This window comes from Poeciliopsis prolifica, unplaced genomic scaffold (assembly GCF_027474105.1).
Source record: "Poeciliopsis prolifica strain line A6 unplaced genomic scaffold, Auburn_PproV2 SCAFFOLD008, whole genome shotgun sequence".
Lineage (NCBI taxonomy): Eukaryota > Metazoa > Chordata > Actinopteri > Cyprinodontiformes > Poeciliidae > Poeciliopsis > Poeciliopsis prolifica.
The window spans coordinates 14666139-14684931 of record NW_026562383.1 but is presented as its reverse complement, the minus strand read 5'-3'; the positions used below and the strand labels follow the sequence as shown (position 1 = coordinate 14684931).

The 18793-nt window shown below is 37.3% G+C and overlaps 1 protein-coding gene across 1 annotated transcript; it reads left to right on the top strand.

The window, feature by feature from the left end:
* The first annotated feature begins 2172 nt into the window (after positions 1-2172).
* rb1cc1 (RB1-inducible coiled-coil 1) lies at positions 2173-18243 on the top strand. The gene is given in 24 exon segments (XM_055033162.1): positions 2173-2475; positions 4139-4270; positions 4361-4487; positions 4585-4755; positions 6140-6342; positions 6530-6944; positions 7029-7199; positions 7289-7473; positions 8341-8527; positions 8853-8934; positions 9021-9085; positions 9178-9281; positions 9394-9520; positions 10370-10415; positions 10418-12278; positions 12583-12769; positions 13623-13731; positions 14023-14311; positions 15065-15113; positions 15208-15255; positions 15859-15917; positions 16128-16255; positions 16499-16569; positions 17338-18243. Coding segments are annotated over 23 exon segments (4833 nt in total). The 5' UTR covers positions 2173-2475; positions 4139-4199; the 3' UTR covers positions 17416-18243.
* Positions 18244-18793: the final 550 nt, after the last annotated feature.

The window sequence follows — 18793 nt, the reverse complement described above, 5'->3', positions numbered from 1 at the left end:
TGTCTGCTGGCAGCTTCCATGTAAACATGATAGCGAGCAAGGTTGGGAAAATACTCATTGCTTCAATGTATGTGGCTCACTAACTGTGGGAATTAAACTGTGGACTAAATCCAAATTCTGCTGACACCGCTCAAAGCAATGTCAGCAGAAGAGGAGAAGAATAGTAGATGAAAGGTCCAAATTAAAATGTGGATGCACTACATAAAGACTTTGATTCAGCACTTCTAACTGAGCTAAGATGCAACAAAGTATCACTGTTCGTTTACACCTTGACAAAGGGCAACAAATATTAAACTAAAGCCACGTGGCATAATCAGGACGGTGTACATCTGCAGAAAACTTGACAAAGAGAACCAGGTCATGAGACTGAGAGCTTCATTAACCAGGCACAAAACGTTATGTGGCGGAAGAACAAATCTGCAGCAACTAAACTTTAAATCACACCAGTTAACATAATCATGATGTAACATAAGTATGTCTCATCCCTGTCTTTGTTATTTAAAGCGGATGTACCTTAGGTGACAGTGAAGTAGTCAGGCTTTGAGAACGATGGGTACAGAAAAATGTGGAGAAGTTCATTAACAATACAAGGAAGGCCCCCACTTGCAGACTTGCCATTGTCTAAATAAAAAAAGAGAAAGAGAGAGACAAGAGGTGGAGAGGGAGAAAAAGAAATGGTGGTAAGTCTGAATATTTTGGTTCAAAAAGGTCCTTATGAAACAGTGCCCTCTAGCGGATATTAGATTGTAAAACATTCCGCATACTGGTGGATATGTTCAGATGATTGTTAAACAGCTAAAAAAGCAACAGAAGTAATTTAATTACACATATTCTATAAACAATTTGTCATTGTTTATAGCAAAAAAACTGTAAACATTTCTTGATAAATATCCAGCTGTATTTTTTTCAGTTTAAGTAATGTTTTTTTTCATAGTCGGCTCACACTTACAGTGTAAGTACTGTAAAATATGATTGTGTACAAATGCCTGATCGAGTTGAGCATAAAATTTGATTCACAGTTAAAGGTAAAGCTCTAAATTTAAATTATTTTCAGATAACATTTTCATTTGATCGCCAAAATGCACTAAAAAAAGATTTCTAAAAAGAGTTATATGATTTGAATTAATGTTACTTTTATAGCAACATTTATTAACAGACATGGACATTTTAAACAATCTTACTGATGAACTGAGCTAAGCACCCAGGTAGAAATTCTGCACAAGGATTGCTAACAGCACCGTTAATTACTTAACTGTAGTAATTAAAGTACGGCAATAAGAAATACGGTTATCTCTTTACCTGACTTTAATTAGAATGACCCACTTTATTTACTGAAGTAAATCCTAATTTACTTCAATAAATTAGGATTGATAGCTGTACATTTGAAAATATGTACAGTCAGCTTTTTGACATTTTGATTTCTTATCCCGAAAATATTGAATGAAGGACATGTAATTCTTTCTTGCACAACAGAGTAATCCACACAGAGCAATTGACGTTTACTTTCCTTCCTTGTCCGTGATTTCCGTGTTGCAGCACGGAAATAACGGAAATAGTTGTATTCTGAGCAATTAGTTACCCAGAATAGACCTGGAAAACAACATAGTTTCCTTAAGTAAACATGATTGTATCTAAAAACTGAAGCATATAAAAATCAAAAACACGAAAAACTGAAGTAGGGGAAAATGACATCAGATTAAACTATAACAACAACAACAACAACAATAATAATAATAATAATAATAATAATAATTAATGATAAATGCTATAGAACTTTAAAGTAGCAATATTGTAAAAAAAAAAAAAAAAAAACTCATTAATAACAATATAATGTATGTTGTTTTCCAATAAGATTCAACCGGAATAAACCCAGCCTTGTTAGAAATCGCAGATCATTTGGATGGTAAGGCGCAATAAAAGTTTAAAATGATCAGGTTCAACAAAATGCAAAGAACATTGATTAACATTGCTAATATTTATGAAATTTAACTAACTCACGTATTTATTTTTTGAGTGTACAAAAATCTTTTTAAAAAAATCTATAAATCTGTCTTTACTGTGTAAAACTGTTGAACTAATTGTCGTATAGTACATTTGAAGGACTTCTGTAACAGTTCGGTACCCAGTCAGTGCGTCTTTCCTAAGCGAATCGTTCACGGACCGCACATCACCAGATGACAACAACAAAACAAGCCTACTGAGAAAGGGTGTTAGCGTAGTTAGCTAATTCAGATAAACAGCGACCGGTGGAGTTTAATCCATTAGAAACCTACAAGAATATGCGTTATCTGTACAACTAACTATGTTTGTCAGTCGGTGTCTTGGTTAGTCAAGCTGACATTACCTAAGTGGCTCACCAAGGTACCACTAAGTATGCTCAGTTTATACGGGTTAGCCAGCTAGCTCTGGTGCTAGCTATATAGCTAGCCACCTCGCCTTGGCGAAGACCAACAGAGAGGGAGAGATGCGAGCAAAGTAAGGTAAAAAGGAATACATCGTTTTTCAAGTTGCTTTTGTGCTTAGCTTGACTTTTAAACATTAAAGTGACGTTAGTTGTTTATGAGATATGATTGTTAGATTCGTCGGCATTTAGGCATTACTGCCACAGAGTCCTGTTAGCCATTAGCTAGTTAGCGAAGACAGTAGGTTATTATTGACCGTCGAGCTGCTAACAGCAGTTGTTGGTGGCTACTTCTCTGACACCATCTTCATGACAAGCCAGAGGCCGTGAGGTTGATAAGAACAGCTGACTTGATTATTCATAAACATCTACACAAGTATAAGTTTGAACTGAAAGCGGCCCACAGAAACACAAAACGTGAACGGAATCACCGAGAGAGGGGAAACTAGTCAAACCATCATTTATAAACCGAAACCGTTTAAGCCAGTAACAACATCGTTATAACAGCACATTTAGATGTATGTTTGATCAACACACTCTTTGCCATTGCTGCTCAAATGTCAGCCAAAAACTTTGCTTTCGGTTTAGTCTTATATCTAAGGAGATCAACATTTTGTAACCACTGGGGCTTGAGGCTTGACAGTAAACAGTCGTTTAACCGTGACTCAGCTCAGACTATTTCAAGAAAACCAACAATTACAAAAATTTTGAAAGTTGAAATATGATTTTTATATTAAGGGAGGCTTAAAATAAAGCTTCCCTTTATTTTGAGGCACAGGCATTTAATAAAGGACAGTAGCCTATAAAAGGTTACTGTGCTGTCTTGTTTAGAAATCAATTATTGCAGAGTTGTTGCATCATTTTTACGTGAAGGTTCTTTGAACATTAAGTACAATGTATCAGAAATAAACAAGCATCTGTCTTTAAACTTTCTTAAATTTAAAAATACCTCACCTGTGTTTATAGTCTTAAACTAATGAACACAAGCCTGGCTTGAATTACATGAAAGTTACACAAAATCATTATTGACAATCTTTTAAAAAATAAAACTGCAGGTACTTTGCGTCTTTGCTACATGCCATTTACTTCTATTCTGTACTTGTGAAAATATTTTTTGTGAGAGTGCCCTTAACCTCTGTGTATCAGATTTTTTTTGGGTCGTTACTAAATCGTGAAGACAAATGTTCTTAAAATGCTCAAATGTCTCATCTACTGTCATTTTGTGACCTATTATTTTCTAGTGTTTTATTTAATCCCCTGTCTTTTGTTCTGATGCCTTTTGGGGTCTGTTAACAACATTACAAAATAGTTGCATTTTTATTTTTGCTTTCTCTTACTAGTAGTTTAATGTATTTCAAACATTTAGATGTATCATAAACTGCAAGTGGATGATTAAAAAATAGCTATACATTTATCACTTATATCAGGTCTTTTATCTTATTATTTTGTTTTAAATGGGTTGAAGACCCATTTAAGGATCAAGTTCAGAATTTTTTTTATATATACATCTATTGGTCATAAAGGGAATCTGGGGGAAATGTGCCATTCTTTTTTTATTAACGTAGTTGATGAGGCCACTTCTGCTTTTTGCACAGAGCCTGTCCTGTGCCTCTTCACACCCAGATGTTCCTTTCTCTCAACCATTGGTAGATGGAAATTATGGGACGCAGAAAGATATTGGCAACTGAAAAAAAAAGTTTAGTAGTTATTGTTTTCACATTTGTTTTTATTCTGCAGGGTGGAGGTGCATGACTAATGAACAAGAAAGGCGAGGCTGAAGAACCCTGGGAGATTCACCATGAAGCTGTATGTGTTCCAGGTCAACAATGGAAGCACATTGACTTTTGACACTGACCTTGCTGTCCAAACGTAAGAAGCGAGGATTTTACAGATGATTTTCAGAAACTGGCCTGTGCTCCCTGCTTCTTTTGACCCAAACGACTCCTTTCTCTGTTTCAGTGTACTTGAGCTCAAAAATGCCATCCAAGCCAAATATAAAATCGCAGTTCAGCATCAGGTCCTTGTTGTCAATGGGGGGGAATGTATGGCTGCAGACAGACGGGTCTGCAGTTACAGTGCTGGCACTGTAAGTTAAGCTTACTGCAATTTATTTATTTCCTCCAAATGTTTGAAGACTTTATGGCTGACATTTGATATTACATGTTTTTATTATGCTTTTCTAGGAAACCAACCCCATATTTCTGTTCAACAAAGAGATGATCTTATCCGACCGGGATCCAACCATCCCAAAAACCACCTTCTCCATTGAGAGTGAGATTCAGGTTAAGGTGGAAGAGTCGCTATTGATGCCAGCTGTCTTTCACACCGTTGCCTCACGAACACAACTTGCTCTGGTACTTTTTAAAATTTATTTACAGCTTTCCCTTTTTGAATTTAAGGAAAATATCTACTGAATTTTAAACAATATGCCAAGTTCTTCCAATTTCATAAAAAATCCTTGCAGGAAAAATAACTGTGGGACTTTTCATAAGTGCTACTGCTACGAAATTTACATAACTGCTACATATAGGATGACCGCAATAAATTAGGATATTCTTGAAAAGTTTACTTATTTCAGCAACTCAGTTCACTAAGTGAAAGACATTTTATAGAGTAATTACTCACAGACTGATGTTTTCGAGCCTTTACTTTTGTTCATTCTGATGATTTTTGATTTACAGCTGATAAAAACAAATCATTTAGTTTCTTAGATTAGAATACCACTTGACAAAAGTATGTTTAACACCTGCGTAAAAGTTATTTTCAAAAGGTATTTAATTTAATTCCACTCCTTTTTGGAAGGTATATCATAATTTAGAACCAGTAAATGTTGAAAAACATGGCCAATAATAACACTACTTAATCTCATTTTATGTTACACAGATGGTTTTCTGCACTTATGAAAGATTCATTACTGTTGACAAGCCAAGGGTTTGGACTTGCTACAGCTGATGGAAACCTGACCTACTTACATTGACTTATGTCAATTAATGTTCATATAATCCCTTTTTCAACAAAGAAAATTAAATTACTTGATTAATAAAACAAATAATTACTTGACTATTTGAGATCAGCTGTAAAGATGGTCAGTAAAGCAGTGAGTATTCCAAAAATACAAAGATCTCTAAACCCTTTATTTCAGTACATAAGTACCACAAAGATACTAGAAGGCAGTTTTTTCATACACCAGCAATATTACATAAATTTTGCCAGTATATTTTATGTACTTGAGCCTCTGTCTGACTTCAACCACAGAGTAACAAGCAAGTTGAAGGACAAGTGAGTCCATACAAAAAAGTTTGATGTCATCGGTGTCTGCTAAAAGATATTAGTATTCAGGCTCACTATATGGACATCATATGTTTATGGAAAATGTTTAAACACCATCTGTTTTCAGCCTCTGAAGGGTTTACATGAAGCTCAGCAAGTAATTGTTGTCATCTGAAGCTATCATTTGAGCCAGACAGATAACAGTGGTCTCAGTGACCCTGCAGTGACAGACAGGTGTTCAGCAGCAGTCTGCACTGTGTAACACAAAACAGACCTTCCAATAAATAGAAAGGAACACACTGCTTCTACTTCATTTTCAGTACAACCTATTGATGTAAAATAATCTCATAGGATTATGAGAATCTGTTTTAATTAAGAACAATAAAAATTATGTGTCCTTCATTTTAGTTTAACACTTATTTGTACTCTCTTACCCTGATGTTGCCTAATTTTTAAAAATCTCTCTAGGAAATGTTCGAAGTTGCCAAAAAACTTTGCTCGTTCTGTGAACGTTTGGTTCACGATGAGCATCTACAACATCAAGGCTGGGCAGCTATCATGGCTAATCTGGAGGACTGCACTTTGTCCTATCAGAAGTTACTCATGAAGTTCAACACAGCATACACAAATTATCAACAGGACTTGGAAGAAATTAAAATCAAACTTTCAAAGTAAGTATAAATTCTCCACTTTAGATATTCTCCACTTTAAAAAGAAAATTGAAGTAAAACTAAAATGTGTTTTAAACCTGTGAATAGATCACCTGCCAGGTTTCTAACATTTTTAAATTATGCTCAACAGACGTGAGTGTTTTATTGAAAACAAAGTTTCAGTTGACATTTGTTGTGATGCCTGCAGGTTAGGGACTTCAGTTTCTGTGATGGCCAGGATTCCTCTGCTTGAATGTTTGACAAGACACAGTTACAGAGAGAGCATCGAGAAGTCCAGTTCAACCCCGGAGAAGGATTCAGACGAGACAGAAGAAGAAAAATCCACAGACTCTGTGCTCTGCGCTACTCAAACCCAGGTGGCCTCCAAATCGTCAGTGTCCTTATCTGCTTCAGGGACAGCCACATGTGAGCCGGAGGGAGATCAGGAGACAAGCGAAATGACTGAGAGTGGTGGTTTGAGAGCTGCACTTTTAGAAGATGACACCCCAGAACTCGCCTGCCAGTCTTCTTTCAACGTAACACTACTGGACTGGATTAACGTGCAAGACAGACCTAATGATGTGGAATCGGTTGTCAGGAAATGCTTTGACTCCATCAACAGGGTGAGCATTTGTGGTGCAGACCGCTAAACACTAACTTGTAAGTTCAGTGGGGAGACCAGGATTTATGGGTGTGGTTTGTTTCAGCTTGACCCTCGGATCATCCAGCCCTTCCTGGCAGATTGTCGTGACACAATTGCAAAGCTAGATAATCAGAACATGAAATCCATCAAAGGGCTTGAAGATAGGCTGTACGCTCTAGACCAAATGATTGCAAGCTGTAAGAAGCTGGTGAATGAGCAGAAAGAACTCGCTCAGGTAGTAACAAAAAATCTTCTTGTTAAGGATTTTCGTTTTACTTGTTAAGTCTGTTTTATTAATTGTACTTTACACTCGTTTGCTTTCAGGGGTTTTTGGCCAATCAGAAACGAGCTGAAAACCTGAAGGATACATCAGTCTTGCCTGACCTGTGTCTGAGTCACACCAACCAGCTGATGATCATGCTGAACAACCACAGGAAGCTGCTAGACATAAAAAAGAAGTGCACCACTGCCAAACAAGAGCTGGCAAACAACCTTCAAGTCAGACTCAAGTAAAAACTGAAATATATTTTTTCTCAATTATGTTTGCGGTACAGTTCTGGTTGAAAAGTTTCTGGACACTCACTGTCAAAGGTTGAGCTTGAAAATGTCTGGTTTTGAGAGGGGGGCTTCTCTTGGTCTGTGCTTTTCCAGACTATGAGGGTGTAGAATGTGGTTCAGTAGAGACATAGAGGCACACTGGTCCTCATGCATTTTCAAGTTCATGACTTTTTTGAGACTTTTCCAAAACTTCACAACAATTTTTCTTTCATTTTAGTGTGACAATTTAGTTAGGTAGGTTGTTCTAATAAGGCCTCCAAACACGTCAAAAGTAGTTTTGCAATGGCAAATTAGGGTTCTGGAAAGGTTTTCAAAGATTACATAGTAAGATCTCTGGATTAAATAAATTCACATATCTATTTCTGTGTTCTGTGGTTCCCAGAGAATTAACAAATTTAATTACTAATTTTACCAAGAATAAGGTACAGTTGCCAAACAAATATATCTGAAGCTTACAGATGGCGACAAAAAGAATACGGTAGCCCTAACCCTAGCTTTGGAAGTGATATTTAACAAAATTTACATGGGTTAATATGCATATTTGAGCCTTTACCATTTCAACCTTTTCTTAATTTGAGAAAATCCACAATAAATACAAGAGATTGTTTTTGAAATTCATTGAAATAATTAGTTGTATAATCTTTCTACCCTGAGATAATGGTTCAAATGTAACCTCAAAGGATTACTATGAAGAAACTGTGTGCAGCTTCCTTTTCCATGTCTTTAACTGTGATGCTTTTTGTTGAATGTGAAATTAGTGGCTTGAAAAATGCTTAAGAGAGTCATTTTTGTAGCTTGAGCTTTGGTTGTGATTGTAGATGGTGCTGCTACGTGATGCTTCACGCAGATCAGGATGGGGAGAAGCTTCAGGCTCTTCTTCGGCTCCTCACAGAGTTAATAGAGAGAGTGAGGGTGGTGGATGCCCTCAGTACAGTGCCCCAGATGTACTGCTTGGCAGTGGTGGAAGTAGTCAGAAGAAAAATGTTTATGCGACACTACAGAGAGGTCAGTGCCTATTATTGTTATGGTAATATCAGCCACCTCTTGTTGACATTATTTGCCACTATCAGACACTTGTTTTTATAATTCTGTATTTTAATGCATTAACTTTTTTGACATTTGTAGCATAAATATAAATTAACCCTGTTTTGAAGATTTTAGCAAGTTTTATAGAAATAAGAGTGTTTTTATTGGAACCTGGTATTCTGTGGTTTTCTTAACAAAAAGATCAATTTATGTTTAAAAAAAGGTTATCTTGAACATGTCTATACAATTATGTAGATCAGGCTGTGACTCATAAAAAGCCTTTAATATTTCTTGATTTTGTCAGTGGGCCAATGCTCTTGTTAAGGATGGGAAGCGACTGTATGAGGCAGAAAAGTTCAAAAGGGAATCCTTTGGAAAACTCTTTAGTAAGTGCTTTCAAAGTCCTCCACTGATGGATACATTGTACCTCTGAAGTTGTGCTGACATGCTGATATTCTTTTTGACTTTTAAGGGAAGTCTTTTCTCCGAAATCGATTGTTTCGAGGACTTGAGTCTTGGCCTCCAACATCATTTTGTGTAGGTTTTTTTTTTTTTTTTTCCCCAATAGTATTCACTGTACATTCAGGGTGAGGTTTTTGGTTACCATTACTACCGCTTCATTGTTACAGACACGGAAACCCAGAAAGTTTGATGATGAACTTCCAGACATCTCACTTGATGACCTGCAGTACTTGAAATCGTGTTGTCCTGTTGAGGTGCAGCCTTTCCTAATGTAAGTCACCGTCAACAGAAACTCAACCATTAACCACTAACCTGTCAGAAATTTTGTAACAGAGCCTTAATACATGTTTTTGGTATTTTTTGGGGGTTGTTTTTCTCTGCAGGGTTCCCGCCATGTGTGACTTTGAGCCCCTAAATCGCCACGTAGAGACACTTCATAAGCTTGTCCAAGCCGCACAGAGTGTGGACGAAATGTCTCAAACTATCACAGATCTGCTGAGTGAACAAAGGGTAATGTCTTTTTTAAATCAGTTTTAGCCTTGAAACCAGAAATGCATCTTTCAGAAATTAAAGCTGATTTTCTGTTTTAAATTCTGGTTTTTTGTTTGTTTGTTTGGTTTTGTTTTTTGCTATAATTTAAGAACAACAGTCATATTTTTCTCTTTCTTTCCTGCTTTGAGAACTCACTAATCACCTAAATGAGAAGGAGCCACTTTGCACTATATTTTTGAGAGATTGGTCAATAAAACAACATTTTGCTAATTTAAAATAAAGACAAAATGATTACCTTCAGATTTTGAATTTCTTTAGGATCCAGAGTTAGGGATTAGCTGTTAGCATTCCCATCGTTAGCATAACAGAAACCAGAGTCATTGTGGGTATTTCTGGGTGAATGTAGATTCCTACCTTCACTCTTGAGAATGCAAGCATTTATAAATCCATGATGGCTGAGCTGTCATCGCTGCTATAATAGATTTGGCTTCCCTCTTATCTGTTGAAAATTTTTGTCTCACTTTCTCACTACCTGAGGAAACTGCAGATGTCTCTCAACCTGTCATTGTTCCTCTTAGTTTTTTTGAAATCCTCATTGATACTATAAATAGCTAATAGGTTGTTACCACTACAACCTTTCAACTGTAAGGTATGACGCCTTCACCGATTGGAAAAAAAGTCACTTTTTAAAATTTCCAACCTACCCATCTAAAAATTGTCCAGTTTCAATCAACACCAATTTTTTCTGCATTTCTTTTCTTAATTGCTTTAAAATCAAAGTTTGTTCGTCTTTTTCTATTTGTTTCATGTAAAGTGAATTTTGTCTCAAGTCAGACTCCATCGTCTCCATCTGTTCTGTCCTTCTAGGCATCCTGTAGTCAGAGGCATCCTAGTCCCCAGTCTAGAGCAAGCCCGGGACCACCACGCCGGTGCCCTCCAAAACGCCTCTCTGTCTTAGCCTTCAGGGATCCACCTGTCAGCCCCTGCTTGTACCCGTCCCTGCTCCTTTAGAGGACCTGTCCCCAGACAGTATCGATGCACAAACCTTTGACTTCGAAACCATCGGCCACCCGAACATGGACCCTGTCTTGCAGCAGGGATCCCTGGATTTGGATTCCCTCGCCGAAAGTCCCGAATCTGACTTCATGTCTGCTGTCAACGAGTTTGTGATCGAGGAGAACCTGACCTCCCCTAATCCCATCAGTGACCCCACTAGCCCTGAAATGATGGTGGAGTCGCTTTACTCCTCAGTCATTAATGCCATAGACAACAAACGGATGCAGGACACCACGACGCTAGAGAAGGAAAACTCAAGGATTGCCGACCTCAAGGAAGTTCTGGAGAAATACAAATGTGCTGCAGAAGAGTCCTACTCCAACCTAAGGAGTGTGAAAGCTGACCTCTATTACTTAAGAGGTTTTGTCTTGAAGGAACAGCAGGACTTTGGGTTAGCTCTGCGCAGCATGACCATGGAAGTGCGCAGTACTGTGAACGAAATCTACCAGTGTCACAAAATGGAGTTGAGCGAGCAGCATGAAGGAGAGCTTCTCACCGCTCGGCAGGAGCTGGAGAAGCAGGTTCAGGCGTTGACGGAAGAAAACCAAGTAAACCAGAATATTGTCAGAGATGTCCAACGAGCGATGCTAGAGCTGGAGGGGCTCATGGAGCGCAAAGAGAAAGAACTTACCCAGCTGGAGAACGAGAAAGAGCGATGGGTGGGGAAAGAGAGAAACTTTGCTGAAAAGATAAAAAATCTTGAGCAGATCAACTGTGATCAAACAGAAGAAATCAAGATGCTCCTAACTTCAAAAGACTCTTTGAGCAGTCAGCTTGAAAACCTGCATTTTGAGATTGAACGCAGTCAGCAGAAAATCCGACAGGAGCTGGAGGCGGTTTCTCAGTGCCATTTAAAGGAGTTGGAGGAAAAACTGAAGCAGGAACACCAAAAGGATCTGGATAGTCTGAATAAGAACAACAAGGAGGCTCTGGAACATCTTGCTGTTGAAAATAGCACAAAGCTAACCAAGGCAGCAGATCACCACGATACCGCTATCAAAGAGAAGGATGTTCAGATTAAAGAAATGGAAGCTCGGCTTACGGAGCTCACAGAACTCCGCTGTAGACTAGAGGTAGACCTGGCTCTCAAAGAGTCCGAGGTAGAGGAGGTGAGGATCTTATTTGAAGAAGCTAAGATGCAGCAGGCGGACGCTGTAAAGACCCAAGTGGAGGCAGACACCAAAGTCCTTAAAGATGAGCTGATGGAACTCCAGAGGCAGCTTCAAGCTAAGAACGAGGAGTATGAAGTGGATCTGGCCGAGCTGAGGACTCTCATGAGGATCGAAAAGGACCACTGCATCTCGGAGCTGGTGGACCGGCACGAGGAGCAGACGATCTTGTTGCACGGCAAAATCTCCGCCCTGCAGCAACACTCCCAGGATGTGGAGAGAAACCACGCAGAGCAGCAGCAGAGGCTCAGAGAGGAGTTGGATCAGCAGCGGGCGGCTCTGGTTGAAGATGAAGAAAAACAGTTTAGGAGTTTCCAGGAGCGGGAGCAGCAGTTGAGGACAGTTATCAACAATTTGGAGGCAGAAAATGATCTGCTCTCTAAAAACCTAGAGCAGGAAAGACGTGCAGCTCAGGAGGAGGAAGCTTCGAATGTCGTAGAAGCAAATGCTTTCAAGGAGTTAGAGCAGCAAAAGAATGAGATGGAGAGAAGACTTTTAGAAAAGATTAGGCAACTTGAGAATGGGCTTCATGAGAAACGGTCATCTAAAAGGTAAAAGCTAAATCTTAATGATCAAACACAATCAAACTTGTATAACAGACATGGGCCAATGTGAGTATAATCCTGAGTAAAAATACCACAGAGTGATTGTACATAGAACATTCCAGATTGCTAGCCAATTGTCGAATTCCTTGAAAACCTGCTGAGGTTCCCCTTTCTTACATGTAAAACTTGGAGCATTTAAAGTAAATGAACTATGCTGCAATTTTGAAAAAAAAAAAGAAGTCTTTTATGCATTTACCATTGTAGAAATGCATTTGTTTTTTAACAAGGAATGAATGTGCCTGTCTTTCAGTGATGAAGGCTTGTTGTTGCATGCTGAGGGCCGTGCAGATGCTGGATCACCTCTGTCCCTGGACTCAGCCTTACAGGAGCGGCTGCAGCAGGAAAGGGCCTCTCTGCAGGCCCAGATTGAGCTCTTGGAGAAGAAGAAAAATGAAGAGATACAGGACCTCAAAACATCACTGATTGCAGAGCAGCAGGTTTGTATGTAAACTGGAAGCGGGCATTAAAAGCCTCATGGTTGGCATATTTTTGAGCGGTTGTTGGAAACAAACCGGTTTGTAGCTGTCTTTCAATTTTCAGTTTTTTTTTGTTTTTTGTTTTTTAAGCTTCAACTTCCGATTTCTTTTCAAGAGTTATAGGAAGAAATGTAAACAACTGAAATATTTTTCTTTTAGTTAGATTAGCAGCAGTGGTAATGTCACATTAGACAGAGACAGCTGTCTCTGACAAACTATCCCACACCCCTGTAATCTTTTAAGCAAAAACAAAATTATGACAGTGATTAGTATCTTACCAGTGTTGCTAAAGACTCCTTACAGCTAGATCTTTACCTTATCTCAGAAAATTACAAATGAAACAGTTGTCAGCATTACAAAATGCAGTTTCCTTTTCAAATGAAATGCTTCATATTTCTCACTTGGTAACAGTGTCAACACTGTAGACTGCTATCAATATAACCCAATATGATACATTTACTTAATGTAAAATAACTGGATTGTAGATTACTGTCTGATTAAGTAAAAAAAAGAAATGGTCGAATCTTACCCTTGACTTTTTCTTGGTGCACCTCTCTTAAGTGTTTGGTTTTTGAATGGGTTTCTAGTAATTTCTGGTGACTAATTTGCTAAACAATAGCCAGAGCTATTTACTAAAATGTTGTTTTAGAAGCTTATAAGAGGACCAAGATCTACCATCTTACTCTTCTGCTGGAGGAGCAAGATGGTAGATAGCTTTAAAGTCAGCGGTCAAATGTCATGACGCAAGCTCAAATGTATTCTAATTTTTAAAATTGTTTGAAAATTCAAAATGTTTGTTTCTTCTACATTCAAGACAAACTTCAACACTGTTCTTACAAGAGAGAAGTTGAAGAAAGAGCAGATTATCAACGACCTTTCGGAAAAGTTACAACAAGTTACCCAGCAGCAGGAAAAAGACAAAGGTGTGTACTGTGCTTTAACATATGACTGGAGTTTGGAAGTGTGTTATTTGTGTACTTTAGAAATTTAGTTTTAATAGCAGAAATAGTATTGAAACAGTTAAGATTTTTCTGCTACTCTAGTTTAGCCAAGCCCGCTTTATTTATAAGCACTTTTAAAACAGCAAAACTGAACAAACTGCTGAAAAAAAACTCATATAAAGACAGCAAAGTAAGTGAAACAATCACATAAAAGATGCATCTTGACAAGTAAAGTTAAAATTTATGGGGTCTGTTTTTGTTTCTGTAACGTAGCTCTGATAGAGACGCTGTCTGAGGACCGAGCGAGTGTGATGCAGGAGAAAAAGCAGTTGGAGGAAGAGCTGAACCATCTGCGCAGCTCTGCTCTGGTCTCCTCAGCCTTCTTCCCCTCTAACTCGGCTCAAGATCTCTCAGAAGCCGGAGCAGCAGCAAGGGCTCTGCCTGTTGCCAGGGCTTGCTCTCCTGAGACCTCGGCTGAAACGGACCGACTGGCGTCCGTAACGGCCTTCAGAGATGACGAAACCGTCGATTCAGCTGTGGAAGCCAGCATGGTGGCTTCTGAGTAAGCACTTATTCTTTAATAAAACTATTGTTTAAAATATAAGACTGAAATCTGACATTGCTAAAAGAACAGTTTCAGGTTTCCTGCCTTGTTTCAGCATGTTGGCTGCGGGAAATCAAATTAAGGGTACATGTTGACATGCAAATGTATGAAATAATTAAACACATTTAATTCTTTCTCAAGATATATGGGAAAGGTGTGGTGTATCTCTGAAACCATGTTTTAAATAAGATTACCAGAGAAAACTTGTATAAAAGTCAAATTTATTGTTCACTTTGCTGTTTACAGAGGCATCAAAGCTCCGATGTAGAATCAAGTTTAGTTAGATTGTAGTTTCAGCTGAATTTGGGTGTTGGATGTGAAATATTTTCTTGCAGACATACACTCTTAAGAAGTGGAAGATTTTGATTTCACCAGCTTAGTGGTTTTGTATTTCCTTCAGAGTTGTAAGCTTAAAAAAAAACCCTAGGTCCAACAAAATCTTTGTTTACAGCAAGCTTAAGTTTGGTTGGAATTTCAGCAAAATTAGCCATATCCTTAGAAAGCATTGCATTGCAGAAGGATTCCAAGTGTAAATGAGACATGGATGGACAGAGTCACATTTGAAAGCAGACAGAAGGTAGGTCAGGATGTGACAAAGCAAGTTTTTGTTTTGTTTTGCACTAACGAGGCACAAGATAAAAAGATGATGCCAAATATCAGTTTTTCCTCCAATGTTATTCATACAGTTACCATCTTACATTTTTCCCATAGTGACACCGTGATGTCAGAAGAGAAACAGCGGATAATGTTACTTGAGAGGGTAAATATGCATGTTGTTTCTTTCTTTTAAACATGTTGAAATCGTTTTTTTAAATTTGTTTCACTGTGTTTAATTAATTTCTTAAATGTTGCAGACTTTGCACATGAAGGAGGAAGAAAACAAGCGCCTCAGCCAGCGACTGGTTAGTCGAGTGTCTTGTAACATAATTACTTTTACGCAATGCGTACAGGTCTGGAGAAGTATGTCAAATGAAAATAGAAAAATAGAAAACATAAGAATATTCTTTTTTATCATGATAGATATTTAAAAGTAAAAATAAACTGCTTCAACTGGTGCAGATATATTAAATAAAATTTGTCTAGAATTGTTGTATGTACCCAGGAAAGACCCTTGGTACAAGAAATATGACGTTATTTCCACTAGGTGGCAGTAGCATCAAAGAATAAATCCACGCAAAGGCTCAAAAGACATTTAGAAAAGTGTCACACAATATAGTGCAAACTGATTTTTAGTAATTTTTGAGAAATAAATAGCATAAAGACTAAATATATATTTTTCTAATCTTAGATTTTATGTTAAAATACTTGCTTTATTTTCAAAATTCATAAACAAAAAGTCAGATTTTAGTGAGCTGCCGAAAAGTAATGATGCTAATGATCAAGCTAATTTTATGTATTTTGTTTGAATAAAGGCGATCTCCTTTTCTGACACGTCCAGTCCAAGTTGTCGCTGTCATTAAATTAATGCAATACGATAATTGTTGGTCTCATCCGTTTCTTTGCAGATGTCTCAAAGCATGTCCTCCGTGTCATCACGGCATTCAGACAAAATTGCCATCAGAGAGTAAGTGAACACTAATAAAATACCACATGGCATTAGCATGTCCTTACCACTGTGACTTTTAGCAGTTTTAATATTAGCTAAAACCAACCCTGATTACATTCAGGATAATTACACACATTATTGTATAATTATCATAACAGTGTTGTTTGCACTTTACTGAAGTCTGGGAGATCATCTCTTTGTCTCATGGTCCATCTTTTTGTGTTTCAGTTTCCAGGTCGGCGATTTGGTTCTGATCATCCTGGATGAAAGGCACGACAACTACGTGCTCTTCACAGTTGGGCCCACCCTCTACTTCTTACACTCAGAGTCTCTCACTGCACTGGACCTTAAACCAGGTCAGCTCCTAATTCTGCCTACTAAAATCACTACAGGTGATTAAACTTCACTATTTAAAAATACAATACTAATTTACCATTATAATAAGCCGAACATCCAAATACACAGTAATTTTTATTTTAGAATTCATGTGCCATCATCAGCGTCCCTGGCCACAAATCATAATGTGTTCTTAGTGCTTACCCATGTGCAGCCAGTTTCCTACATGTTCATTCTTTAACATTATTTGTTTCTGTGTTCAGCATCAGGGACCTCAAGACGACCATGGGTGCTTGGAAAAGTGATGGAGAAGGAATATTGTCAGGCAAAGAAGGTGCTTTGAACTTTTAACATCTGTCTTGTTCTTGTATTAAGTGGAAGATATCCTTAATAGTTCAACTCTAACTCTGTAGAGACAATAAACAAGATTGAAATGCTTTTACTTTGTAACTAAATTAAAAGTCAGTTGTCAGAAAATGTTTTTGGGAAAAGAAAACACTTGTTTTTCAGCCAGGGGTCAAAAAGCCTTTATGCACAATTAAAAAATGTCAAAATACAGAAAATTCACCAGGCTTTTTAAATAAAACTTCACTATAAATCTAGTTTTTCACACTATAAGAAATTTGTCAAACTTATATTAAGTATCCAACTTAATATTTAATTAGAAGAAAATTTGTGATTTACTGATTTGCATCAGAATGTTAAAATGATTCATTAACTTGTTTCTTAAGAAGATCAATCATTGATTATTTATCTCTGGAGTAGAAGCAACATCGCATGGTGTGTGAGAGAGTGTCTTTCTCAGCATGTGTTTGTTTTTATCAATTAAGAACATGATTGTCATTAGCATAACAAACATTGTTCAGTTTTTCTGACAAGGTCAACACTGGTCTTAGAATTTTGTTCCAACTGACTCATTTTCCATCAGCAGGGATCTTGGGTTTCTAGCACAAAAATAACAGAATTTTGTCACCAAGTAAATTCTCTCTCATTTCTAATTTTAATATTTCTTTGAAATCTTGAAACGTGTTTGTTATGTTGTTACAGCATATAAAGAACTTTCTTTGTTTCTCACAAAACTGTGCTTTTTTTTCTCCTGCAGGCTCAGAACAGATTCAAAGTTCCTTTAGGAACCAAGTTCTACAGAGTGAAAGCTGTTCCATGGAATAGGAAAGTCTAATAGCCAAGTGACGAGCTAAAATGTATATTTATTTTAATTTTTGAACAAAAAGATCATAATTGATAACATTAACAGGAAAAAACAAATTGAAGATCGTCATTTTTTTGTGTTTCAGTTTAAATAGCTGAAACATATGCTATCATGTTTTTTTTCTTCTTCTTCTTCTTTTAAATCCATATTTTATTTTATCGTGGACCAAATGCTATTAACCTAATTAGGGCGTTGCCCTGTACACTGGCATTATGCCCTCTGACTTGTGTGTGAAATTGAACAAAATTTGGATGTTAAATATTAGTTCTCATTCTCAGCATTTTGTCCGCTTGTGGAAAATACTGTCATTATCAACATAATTAAATAAAAAAAATATACATTTATAATTACTGTTAATGGAGGAATGTTCATAGCATGCATATTGAAATATTTTCTTTGATTTACCTAACAGATAAATGTTGTAGTTGGAAATGTAGTTAATGCTGTATGTTACTCACAATCAGTAAGGCGCTCTGTCGTTACTGACATGTACATTATGACTGCGTGACTGACTGAAGGAAGCAGTCATCTTTGCAATCCTTGAAATGCACTTTGAAAAACAATGCTTTTGTTAATTTGAAAAGGGAAGTTAACTGAGCTGTCAGAACTAAGTAAATATATCAGCACAAACTTCTCATTATCATAGAATATGGATATGTAGAGAGGAAAACATTGTGACTGTGTTTCATTATCGGGAGACATTGTATATTACCCATAAAATCACATGTAACAATAACTGACTGTATTGTAAAGGATAGAGTTTTGAAACAATAAAGGATTGATCCCCAAGATATTAAATGGTTTTCTCTTTTTATTATTCATATTTTAAAAGTGTTTTCCTGGTCATAATAAAGGAGAAGGGGAAAAATATATATATATAAAAATTACGTTTGGCAGGCAGACTGTTAGGTTTTTTTACTTGCCTGTAATCAAAATTGCTTTTATGTCTGGAAAATTAACATCTGATTTGACATGTGACATTCGAAACACAAAAGAGCGTCTTTTTGTTTATAGCCTGTATAATAATGCCATTAGAATTTTCTGGGCATTCAGGAAATCAATGTAAAATATTTAAAAAAAGCACAATGTAGTGCGCTCTCTTGATTTAGCGTTTTTTGATTTTGTGGAAACATAAATGTTGGCACGCTGCTGCAGGAAACAGACTTCAAAAAGGCTTCATATCATGGCCCAAGAACGATGCGGCCCTCATGGAGAAGGAAGCCCACCAACATCACTTTCCCAGTTCACAGCGGGAAGCATAGCAGCTCGCCGTCGAGCGCTCTCTACCATGTGGGTCTAGGGGTGTTTTAACAATGTTTAGCTCTATTTTCTCCATTTAGCATAAGCC